The sequence below is a fragment of the Hyperoodon ampullatus genome (assembly GCF_949752795.1).
Source record: "Hyperoodon ampullatus genome assembly, chromosome: 13".
Taxonomy (NCBI): domain Eukaryota; kingdom Metazoa; phylum Chordata; class Mammalia; order Artiodactyla; family Ziphiidae; genus Hyperoodon; species Hyperoodon ampullatus.
Window position 1 is genome coordinate 15420419 of NC_136926.1, and position 11852 is coordinate 15432270.

Sequence of the window (11852 nt, forward strand, 5' to 3'; positions counted from 1 at the left end):
AAGGCTCCCATCTAGATGGCGGCTTTTAATGACTGTAGAGTAGTTCCCCACACACACCCCAAAATCCACATGGAACACAATGAGAATCCTTCATCGCAGCCTTTGAGCCAGATGCTGGATTTGGATGCCCAGCAGAGAGGCAGAGGCAGAGAAATAAAAACAGAGAAACCGAAAAAAAAAGTGATGGGGCAACAGAGGGAAAGGGAAACAGAAAAAGAACAGAGGCTGAACATAAGAAAGAGAGACAGAAAGGAAATGAAGTGAAGAGAACTCAGGAGAGAGGGAGAAACCCCAGTGAGACAAAGACCAAGTAGGCAGCGCGATTCGCCTCCACTTGGAGCCCGGGTGCCTCTCTCAGGTTCTGGCTTCTCTGTCCCTGCCCTGTCTGAGCTCAAGGACCCTTCATACCCCAGGAGGGCAGGGCCAGGCACTGCCAGAAACTGAAATTTCATTTGGGGCTCCCGGAGCTCTCCCAGCCAGGCCTGGGAGACCAGGCAAGATCCGGCCTGTTTGTTCCTGGCTGAGCCGAGCTCCGTCCAGCCACACCTGTCCCTTGCTCGGCAAGCTGGAGGATGGAGTAACAGCAGAAGCTGCCCAGTCTGGGGACTCTTTTTCAGAAGCCCAGCTTCTGGGTCAATGCCCCACCCAGTGACCAGCACCTGTCAATTCCTTGTCGGAAGCCAGATCACTTCACATAGAAACTGTGCACTGTGGGGCGAAGCTGGAGGTCTGGACAGGGACCAGGGGGGAAAGTGAACATCTCTGTGCCTCCACCAACTGCCCCAATACAGGCATTCACAAATCCTGCTCCCATTCAAATCCACAAAGGCAAGCACGCTAGAAGTGCACACACGAACATACACCTTCCCCCCAAAATAAACACTACAGGAGTCACATAACCAAAAATACGCTATCTGCAGAAATACATACACGTAGACACACACACGTAATGACTGGCCCACAGACACAGATCCAAAAAATTCTGAACTCACAAACACAGCCAGCCCGGCTCAGTCAGTCACATACACGCACACCCACCTGCACGCGATTCAGATGTTTCAAAGTCCACTTTCACATCAATGTTACCACACATCTATACAAATAATCTTACACAGATGCACACTCACACAGGCAAACACCATCACATTCATGTGACTGCAGATATGTATGCACATATATATATATATACACACACACACACACTGACCAACAAAAACAGGGGCACACAGACTAATACACACAAATATTAGCAGAACTATGCACACATATAAACACACAAAAATACACGTGCCAAAATGTATTCACATGATTGATTCATGAGTAACTCTAAAGAGAGGCAAAAACAAGATTCTCAAACAGCAAATGTTTACTAACAAACTCAGCCAATGCACCCAAACACACATCCACAGGCAAGCCTTAGCGCACACACATGCTCCTCTGGCCCCCAGCCTGTGGGCCCAGGCCCTACAGACCCCATTAGCCCTCTTTCCTGGAACGGGAAGGGAAAATCCCCACTTTGCCTGCCTGCCCTCCCTAACTTAGAGCACCCCGGTCAGTCGCCGGGTTGGCGCCTTGGGAAAGGAGGCATGGTCCTCTCCCTCCCCCCACCAGAGTCACATTCCCCCTCCACACACCTGCGAACGCCCCCCACACCCTCCGAGCCCCGTGGAATGGCACTTCCTGCCTCCTATGATGGATCGAACTTGCACACTCCGCCCGGACGCCCAGCGTGTGCAAACAGCGCCCCGCGCACTCTCCAGCGTACCCTCCTCGGCCGCGCTACCCACACCGCGGCGCCCCGACTGGCTGACCCGGGATCCGGAAGGTGCAGCGCGGCAAGCGGAGACGCGGTGAACGTCACTTCGGAGCTGGCTTCGGGGAGACCGGTGCGTCCTGGATCTCCCCCTCCCCACATCTCCCCCGAGCCCCGTGGCCAGCGCGCTCTGGCTGGAAACAACTCCGCGGTCTGAGACCGGGCCAGAGGACATCCCCCGCCAACCTGGGTCTGGGCTTGCTCGGCCTCTCTCTCTCTCTCTCTCTCTCTCTCTCTCTCTCTCTCTCTCTCTCTCTCTCTCTCTCTCTCTCTCTCTCTTCCCCCCCCATCCTCTCCCTGAGAAAGGCCGGGCTGGGCCCCAGCCCCCACATATGACAAAGGAAGCCGGTGCCTCCTCCGGGAGTCCCGAGAACCTCGCCGCCGCAGCTCCACGGCGCTGACCCCAGGGGTGCGCGGATGGGGGAGTCCAAAACGACGGGCTGGGCTGGGGAAAAGGAGGCAGGCGTAGAGCGCGATCCCGGCCTCGGGCAACTTCTGCAAGTTCCGTGGATTGTGAAGGGGGCAGAGGTCCCCCTCCCACTAGGCCTTCGAACCCCAGCCCCCCAAATATGTGCGAAGAGAGAGAAGAGGGACGCAGTTTTCAGATCGCGCGGCCCCCAGCCCCAAGCCCCAAACTGGAAGGTAAATACTTACTTAGCCTCCGAACCAGGTACAAGCTAATACTCAACAATACTGATGCCTTGTTTTTTTTGCTCTGTCCGGACCGCAACGCTGTAGCCAATTTAGATATGCTATAAATTTAAGAGGTTGCCATGGCCACCGCGTACCCATTGGCCGCCGGGCCCCCTACGTGCCTCGCCACGTCACCAAATCTGAATAAGGATGCGCGAATTAGGCGGCGGCCAGACAAAGATGAGGATCGGGACCGCTTGAAAGTGGGGGAAAGTGCCGGCGCCTCCGCCACCGGGGAAAGCCGCTCGGCAGAGGCGAAGCCAGCGGCCACCCAAGATACACTGGGGCGCGCGGCCCGGGGCATGAGGCTGTGAACGCCACCACTCCCCACCCCGCCCAGGGCAGCCCAGCGCCAGGCCAGGAATCACCCAAGGACTTGACCGGCTGAGTCTTGGTTCGGACCGGACTCGCCCGGCGGCGGCCAAGAGAAGAGGCGGAGAGCAGCGGCGGGGCCAGGGGGCCCGAGGGCCGGGGGCCCAAAGGGAGGGCGAGGCGGCCCGAGCCGCCGGGGCGCGGGGCTATGATGGTGCACTGTGCTGGCTGCGAGCGGCCCATCCTCGACCGCTTTCTGTTGAACGTGCTGGACCGCGCGTGGCACATCAAATGCGTTCAGTGCTGCGAGTGTAAGACCAACCTCTCGGAGAAGTGCTTCTCGCGCGAGGGCAAGCTCTACTGCAAAAATGACTTCTTCAGGTAAGAGGCCGCGCCGCCCTGCTGCCCGAGCGCCCGCCCTGCAGGCGCTCCGCTGGGGCGCCGGGGAAGGGGACACCACGAAACGCATCCCAGCCTCCCAGGCCCCCCAGATTCAGTGGGGAGCCGGGGAGCCCACCACTCTCCTCCTGTCCTCGGTCCAACAAGGGCCTGAACCCAGGCAGAGTGAGAAGAACGCTGCTTGGCTGCTTGTAGCTGGCTTTTCCAGGCCGGCTTGGATCGGTGGTGGGCCAGGGGGAGGAAGCCTGACCAACCTGCTGCCCATCCGGCTCTGCCTCTTTCTAGCTGCGGCCACCCCAAGGGTGGAAGCTTCCAGCCAGGCTCGGAGAGACTAAGGATTTTTGCGAAGTTAGGGGCAGGCAGAGTGCGGAGTCCTGAAGCTGGGCTCCAGGCAGGTGGGACCCCCAGAGTGCTTCTGGACAAACAGAAACTTCCCAGCTCCTGAGGGGACTCACTCAGAAAGGCCTCCCCTGGTGATGGGGCAGGGAATCTTCTCCTCACTCCCCGCCATCAACTCCTCAAACATTTTCTCCTCTGTTGAAAGTACAAATGAAATGGAAGCTGGAATCAGGACCTCCAGAGTCCAGCCTTGCTGCCCACAGGCGCCCTCAGGCAGGTCACAGCAGATCACTTCTCTGAGCCTCACTTTCCCAGCTGAGAAACGCCGAAGGTCGGCCTGGAAGGCTGTGGGGTTTTTGGCAGCTCAGCCCTGCCTGCTTCCCCCGGCTTTGTGAGTGCCAACTGCGTGGAGGGAAGGGGGGGCGTGATTAACGCCCTGGAGAAAGGCTGCTCGCCGGCCCCAGTACCTGGCACTAGGGAACTTGAATAGGAGAAAAGGTCAGACGCGCCTTTACACGTGTAAACTCCTCGGCCCCAGAGGCCCAAGGCCCCTAATGTGGTGGTGCTTGCAAAGCACCTAATGATTTTTGATAAGGTGCATATGGCCAATTATGCTGCCGGATAAGGCCAAAAGTGACTTATGGCTTCTAATGCCCTCACTACATCAACGTCACCCAAATTCGCCCTGTTTAGAGACGTGGGTACGAGAAGACGTGGGGCCCCAGAGTCCTGGGCCCTCGTCCTCCCCCTCCACCGGCACCTCACCCCTCCCAGTGCTGGTCTGCACCATCCATTTCTGGGGAGGCCAGCCTTCTTCCAGCGCTCAAGGAAGAAAGAAAAGGATTTAGACCAGGAACACAGAAAAGGTGGCATTGGAGAGAGCCCGTGTTCTGGCCGTGCAGGTTTTGGATTGCCTTCTGGTCCCATTTTCCCACTGCCTGCCAGGGCCTGAGATTTGGGGACCTGGAGATTCAGTCCCTGTCCTTCAGAGTCCACAGGCCCCTGACTTGCTCAAGCGGGGCCCAGAGCAGGGACTGAAAAGTGTCCAGTGCTGGTGGTGCTGAGGACCAGCAGAAGGCTCCCTCCTTCCTGCTAAGGTTCAGCTCAGAAGAGGGGCTCCCCCCCCCCCCCGCCAGCTCCATCGCTAGGACCCGACAGCCAGGCTCATTGGCCCTACCTGGACCCCAGCAGACTGTTCAGGATCCAGGAGGCAAAGCCGAGAAATGGTCCAGACCCGGCCTGCCTGGCTTAAAATGCTTCACGACCTCCAGAGCAGAATTTGCCAGGAGCAGCCCAGGCCCATCTGGTAGGGATGTGGGGTGGGGGAGGGGCGCGACTTGAGGTGCTCCGGGCTTTCTGCTGGGCTGAAGGCTGCGCCCATTGCTGGAAGCCCAGCAGAGTCCAAATAAACCCGACCGAGGCATGACAGTCCCAGTCCCAAGAACAGACCTGGATATTTGTCTCATGACTTGCATTCTGGCCAGAGAGGGCAGGATTGGGATCTCATTTGACAGATGTGGAAACGGAGGCTTTTCAGAAGCTGGGGCAGGGTGGCAAGAGGTCAGGGCTTCAGGAGGATGGGACACTGGGCTGGCCCTGGGTGACAGGCCGTGTTGTATCTGCAGGCGCTTCGGCACGAAGTGTGCAGGCTGCGCGCAAGGCATCTCGCCCAGTGACCTGGTGCGCAAGGCCCGCAGCAAAGTCTTCCACCTCAGCTGCTTCACCTGCATGGTCTGCAATAAGCAGCTGTCCACGGGCGAGGAGCTCTACGTCATCGACGAGAACAAGTTCGTGTGCAAGGACGACTACCTGAGCTCGTCCAGCCTCAAGGAGGGTAGCCTCAACTCAGGTAGGAGGCCCCTGCCCCTCCCCAGGCCAGGCCCCAGCGCCCTCCAGCCAAGGCCTGCCTGCGCTCCCTCCTTTGCCCCCTGCGTGCCTGCGGTGCACGGCTCACAGCTCTCCACTCGCGCCGGGCAGGTCAGGGTGCGGGTGAGGTGCGGGGGCTGGGAAAGAGAGTCAGCGTTTGCAGCCAGCCTTCCACGATGTCTACACTGCCAGCCCTTCCCCGCCCTCCTCCAGTTCAGGAGGCTTTTCCAAGCTGCCCTCCTCCCCCAGTTTGGAACCGCACAATTTCCCCTTTCCGAGTCTTTTCAGCTCCTGGTAATTTCTAGCCGCACTGGGAGGACACTCATTGGGCTCTCGAGGAAGGAGAGAAGGGAGAGGAAGATCCCAGGCGCGGAGGGCATCTGTACCCTCCTCCCGTCCCCTGTCCTAGAAGGCCGGGCTCTCCAGAGAGCGCGACTCCCCCTTTCCCAAGCACTAGCTGAAAAGTGCTGAGAGGGCTTGAGAAGGGCGCTTCCAAAGGCCCAGCCCCGCCTGGAGGGAGTGGGCGGGCGCCGGGCCCCTGGGGGAGGGGCTGTCGCCGGCTTTGGGAGGGAACCCGCCGGGGTTGGTGGTGGCCTGAGCCTGCAGGAACCGGCTACCCGACTGGAGAGGTCTCGGGCCGCCGCTGACGCCCTGTCCCCTTCCCGCTCCGTCCTCTCGCAGTGTCGTCCTGTACGGACCGCAGCTTGTCCCCGGACCTCCAGGACCCACTCCAGGACGATCCCAAGGAGACGGACAACTCGACGTCGTCGGACAAGGAGACGGCCAACAACGAGAACGAGGAGCAGAACTCGGGCACGAAGCGGCGCGGCCCGCGCACCACCATCAAAGCCAAGCAGCTGGAGACGCTCAAGGCCGCCTTCGCCGCCACGCCCAAGCCCACGCGCCACATCCGCGAGCAGTTGGCCCAGGAGACCGGCCTCAACATGCGCGTCATCCAGGTGCGGCCCGGGTCGGCTCTGGCCGGGTCACCCCTCCGCAGCCCCGCTGCGCCCGCGAGCTGCGAAGCTCGGAGGACCCGCCTTGGCTAGGAGCACTCCGAGCCCGCTCTAGGGGCAGACGGTGCGCCGGAGATCGGGGCCGGCTGGTCAAACTCCGAGCCAAAGGATTCAGCCTAGCCCTGCTGGCTTCCGGCGGCGTCATCTTGGGCGGGTCACTTCACATCTCTGAATCCCACCCCCGCCCCTTTCAGGGAAGGTTCTAAGCCTCGCTTAAAGGACAGGACCTTTCCTGTCCTCCCATCCTCTGAGCAGAGAAAGAGGCGATGCTCTTCACGTGCTCCTTCCCAGCGCCCGACGCGCGGGCAGACAGACAGACAAACGGCCAGAGCCCGGCTGGGGAGTCGCGGGGCCGAGACCAGAGCCGTGCCGGGCGGCAGGCCTTTATAAAGCCGTCAGGCCGCGGATGGGCCGAGGACCAGGAAGCCCAAGTCTTTATGAGTCGCCCCACGGGTGCGCGAAATCCTTCATCCTTGGCTGGTTCGCAGAGGCCCCTCTCCACCCCTTTGGTCTAATCCGGCCCGGCCCCCGGCTCAGGGCATTCTTGGTGCGGAGGAGGCGCTAGGACCCAGCGGGGGTGGCCCGGGCAGGGAGAGAAGGGGACCCGGAACAGAGTTCACAACCCCTTCCTCTGTCCCAGGTGTGGTTCCAGAACCGACGGTCCAAAGAACGCCGGATGAAACAGCTGAGCGCCCTCGGCGCCCGGAGACACGCCTTCTTCCGGAGTCCGAGGCGCATGCGCCCGTTGGGCGGCCGCTTGGACGAGTCTGAGATGTTGGGGTCCACTCCGTACACCTACTACGGAGGTAAGCAACCTCCTTGGACGCGGTGCCCCACACCTAGGTCAATGCTGCTTGAGGGCGCAGGGCCGGATAGCCGTGATCTCAGGCTGCGCCGGGACCCCTCCCTCCCTTCTACCCATGCAAGACGTACACGATCATGAGCACACCTTAAGAGACACGCATCAACACAGGTACACTCACCCGCAGATACTTCCTGGACAGAAAATCAGACACATGGCTTCACTCAACCATGCAGTGGTACCAACAGATAATAAACACATGAGAAAAGCAGTGACACACTCACCCATGCAGGACCATACGAGTTCAGAGACCTCGGGGACACGCATCTGGACACATGATCACCCGCAACCAACACAGGTATACCCCACCCCCTAGATATACTGGCACTCTCACGCATCATACCAAGTCAGGCACTTCTGCACGCACCGCATCCCAACCTGACACACAGCCTTTGCCGCCCTGGCCCACGACCTGGTGTATTTGACACCAGCAGGAAAGCAGGCACTGGAGGACAGCACCGGCAGTAGGGATGGAGGGGTCAGGATTCATCTGCCCCCTTGCTATCTTCCAAGTCTGCATCTCCTGTTGGGCTACGGGGACTGTGTACACAGCATCTGGCCCGGTTAGCCCAGATGCTGGCAGTTGCTCTGGACTAGGACCCCCGCCCACCCTCCAGCTTCAAGCGCACCAGGGTTCATCAGGGATGGGGTGGGCAAGGATTGAGCCAACCCAGCTATGCACTCTCTGTCTTTGGGGCTGCAGAGGGCCAGGAGCCCGCTTTGCACAGAGGAATTTCATGGTTGGTGTTAGGAGGCTCAGGCCTGGTGAACTCTCCTCTTAGGTCACCTCTTCCCTTCCTCCTTCCCTCCTCTCTCGTCCCTTCACCCCACTGTGTTACCTTACTTCACTCTCCTTCCTGGATGACCTCTTCTGACTCCCTCACCTCCGTTTTTCATTTTTCGTTTTTGTTGTTGGTAGTGGTGGTTTTTTGGTTTTTGGTTTTTTTGAGACCCAGTTGTTTTGGGGCACTACTGCACTGACTTACTGTCCTACGCATTTCAGACTTGTGGACTCCAGGAAGGCACCTTCCCCTTCTATTCCTGAGCCTCTGGATTTGGGGAGCCCCCAGGAATGTCTCTGCCTGAGGGGAATCTGTGCTCAGTGCCACCCAGCCTGGGAGAGGAGGGGCAGAGGCTAGTAGCCCAGTTTGGGGAGAGGTGGCAATGTGGAGGGCCAGGAGCCAGGTGCCCAGGAAGACCCAGAGGGGAAAATAAGAGAACCCTATAACTTGCCTTGGTACATCCGCAGGCCTGGGAAGTTAGATCTTGTGGCCTGGCCAGGGGCCCCAGAAACTGTGGATGAAATGTGGTGGTGTGCTTTTTCGGGAGAGACTGAGATGGCAGGGCCCAGGTTGGGGGGGCTACAGACACCAGAGGCAGCCGGGTTGGTGGACTTGTCCTGGGGCCTCTACTCACCAACTCTCTTCACCTATCTTTGGTTCCTTGAGCGCAAAATCTCCGCCTGGCGCAGGGAGGCTGGCGGGGCGGTACCAGTCCGGAATTTTTCCCCGCCTGGGTAATTAACCAAGGTTTCCCCCAGGACCAGTGTGCCTCTCACCAATCCCACCGCCTCCTCTACCCGCGTGGCTGCTGGATGGGGTGGCGGCCTGGACTCGCGGGCCCCTCTTTCCCCGGAATGGGGGGGCGGACCCCCCAATCCCAGGGAGGCAGCCCCGCCTAATCCGTGCTGGGAGATCCCGGCGTCGGCGGCCGGCAGCGGGCGAGAAAGGGGCCGGGCGGCGGGGCCGGCGGCTCCCCGTGGGAGCGCGGACAAAGCCCCAGCTGCGGCTTTTGTGCCCTTTTCAGACGGCGTTTGTTCCAATTACCTCCGGCCCGGCCGCCATATGGGCGGAGGCGGCGCGCTCCGCGCGGGGGCCGAGGCCCTCCCTGGCTAGCCGGCTCGCTACGCGCCGTGGCCGTCCCCCATCCCCGTCCCTTAGGGGCCCCAAATTCGCCGCTTCCAACCTTTCTCTTCACTTACGGGGAGAATGGAATGAGTGGTTTTAAAAAAGTAATTGGCGACCGTTTTAGCTGTTGCCTAAACCGTCTCCAAGCCCGCCTCCAGACACTCCCCATTTGGACTGATGTCAGGGGGGGTTTGGAGAGGGAAGGGGGCGGCAGGGGGCGTCCAGAACTCGCCCCGGTGACAGACCCCCAACACTAAGCAGGAGGCGTGGGTTTGCACAGGAGACCCCGGCTTCCAGGCGCGCCGGTTTTCCCGCCGTACAAAGCGGGTTATTGTCACGAGTGCCGGCTACACGGTGCTCCTTTCCTGGCTTCCCACACCCCACTCCTTCGGGGCCGACCCGGGGGAAGGGAAGAGGCTGTGCGGAAGGACTTTAGGAAAGGGGGCTCTAGGAGGAGGTCACACGGTCGATGCAGAAACACTTTGTTGAGAATGGGCGAGCGTGTCATCTGGAGCCCCTGCGCTCCCTGAATCTGTGGGCAAAATTCGCGTTTGTGCATTTTTCCGGAGAGAGAGCCCATAGCTCTCATCAGTTTATCAAAAGAGCTCAATGTCCCCAAATACTCCAAAACCTTGGGGTCCTGGCAAACCCGCCCGGGGTCCTCCTGGAGGACCCCAGGCACACGGAACTCTAGACGTGGCCCGGCGAGTGTTCTCATCCTCCTCCCCCTCTCCCGAGTCTCTGGGCCTCAACTTTCTCCGTTCCAGGCCAGGTTAGGCCGGGACAAATGGTCGGAGTCACACGTTCACCGGGACGGACGCGGGGCACAGGGCCGCGCCGGGTCGGCGGGGCGCAGGGGGCGAAGGAGAGGGCGCTGAGGGCGCCTTGCGCGCTCCGAGTCCAGGGTTCCGCGGCCGGGGCCCGACTCGCCAGCCCCTCGGCGCTCCGGCCGCGCTTCTCCCCGGCGGGGTCTCGGGCCGATCTCAGCCCCTTCGTGTTCCGGTCTCCGTCCGCCGCCCCTGCATCCCCGCCCTACTCCTCTCGCCGGCCTCTCAGCCCCAGCGTCTCTGGCCGTCTGTCTGACTCATCTCGCGCGTCTCTGGGCGCCTCTGTCTCTCCCGACCTTCCGTCTCGTTCCTGGGTCTCTTGCCGGGTTTTTCCCGTGTCTCTAACCACACGGCCGTCTCATCTTTCTCTTTGCGTCCCCTAGACTGTCTCTGCCTTACTCGAATAAAGCCGGGTCTCCGTCTCAGCCGTGGGTTCGGTGACTGAGGCTCTTTTCTTGCCTTGACACCGACTCTGAGTCTGGGGGCTCCCTGCTGCATCCCCTCTCCGCCCCCCTTTCACCCTGTCCTCTGCCGATCTCTCCCGGTCTCCTTATCTGGCAGTCGCCGTGACTCTCCCTCTCTGTGTATCTCTCACCAACTCTAAGACACTGTCAGGAATCGTCACTGTGTTGCGCCTCCCGCCACCGCTGTCTCCCCTCCGTCTCTCTTTGTCAAGGAACCTTTCTGTGTGTTCCTCAGCGTCTCTGAGCCTCTCCCGGCCCCTGAGTGTAGCCTTTCCGTACTTCTGGTCGTCTCTCTGCCCAGCACGAGCTCCGGGGCTGGTCCTCCGCCCCTCCGGCCTCCCTTGGTCTCCGCAGGCCTCTCCACGGGTCTTTTCTCTAACCTCGAGTCAGTGTCGCGCGGTCCCCCGTTAACGTCCTGTCCCGGTGGCCCCCACCACGTCCCACGTCTCTGGCCTTCGTCTCCCCGGGTTCGCTCCCCCGGGTCTCTTCCGCCGGGTCCCTCGAGTCCCTCGGCGACCTCGCGTCTCTCACACTCTCGCCTCTCCCGCCCCGTCCCCTCCGCAGACTACCAGGGCGACTACTACGCTCCGGGAGGCAGCTACGACTTCTTCGCGCACGGCCCGCCGTCGCAGGCGCAGTCCCCGGCCGACTCGAGCTTCCTGGCCGCCTCGGGGCCCGGCTCGACGCCGCTGGGCGCGCTGGAGCCGCCGCTCGCCGGCCCGCACGCCGCCGACAACCCCAGGTTCACCGACATGATCTCGCACCCGGACACGCCGAGCCCCGAGCCGGGCCTGCCGGGCGCGCTGCACCCCATGCCCGGCGAGGTGTTCAGCGGCGGCCCCAGCCCACCCTTCCCCATGAGCGGCACCAGCGGCTACAGCGGACCCCTGTCGCACCCCAACCCCGAGCTCAACGAGGCCGCCGTGTGGTAAGGCCGTCGGGCCGGGCCGCCCCCCGCCCCCCGCGCTCGGCCCTGGGGCCCCGCCCGGCCGTCCCCACCTCCCCCCACCCCACCCCACCCCCCACCCCCACGCCCGGGACGCAGCCTCCCGAAACCAAAGCGCCCGACGCGGCCGCGGCGCGGGGCGCCCTCGGGGGCTCTCTCTCGAGTCCGAACTCAACCGGCAGCTGCTTCTCGGCTGGGCGCGGAGGGGTACCGACCCCCGCATCTGCATCCACCCCTGGGACTCTCCGGGAACCCCCTGCCCTCCGCCAGCGCTCCCCGGCAGCCGCGAGCAATTTCTTGGGACCAAAGTGAATACTCCGGAGGGTCAAGAGATTTTCAAGCACGCTCTAGACGTCTCCCGACCCGCCACCACCACCCCGCACCTCTTTGGACCAAGAGAGGGCTGAA

At 61.6% G+C, this 11852-nt stretch overlaps 1 protein-coding gene across 1 annotated transcript; it reads left to right on the forward strand.

Annotated features, from left to right (window-relative positions):
* Nucleotides 1–3026: 3026 nt before the first annotated feature.
* Nucleotides 3027–11430, forward strand: LHX5 (LIM homeobox 5; the record flags this gene model as incomplete). Its single annotated transcript, XM_079717668.1, has 5 exons — nucleotides 3027–3199; nucleotides 5182–5405; nucleotides 6104–6381; nucleotides 7079–7244; nucleotides 11063–11430. The coding sequence occupies 5 exons, from the start codon at nucleotides 3027–3029 to the stop codon at nucleotides 11428–11430; spliced, it is 1209 nt and encodes a 402-aa protein (XP_079573794.1).
* Between the last annotated feature and the right edge of the window lie 422 nt (nucleotides 11431–11852).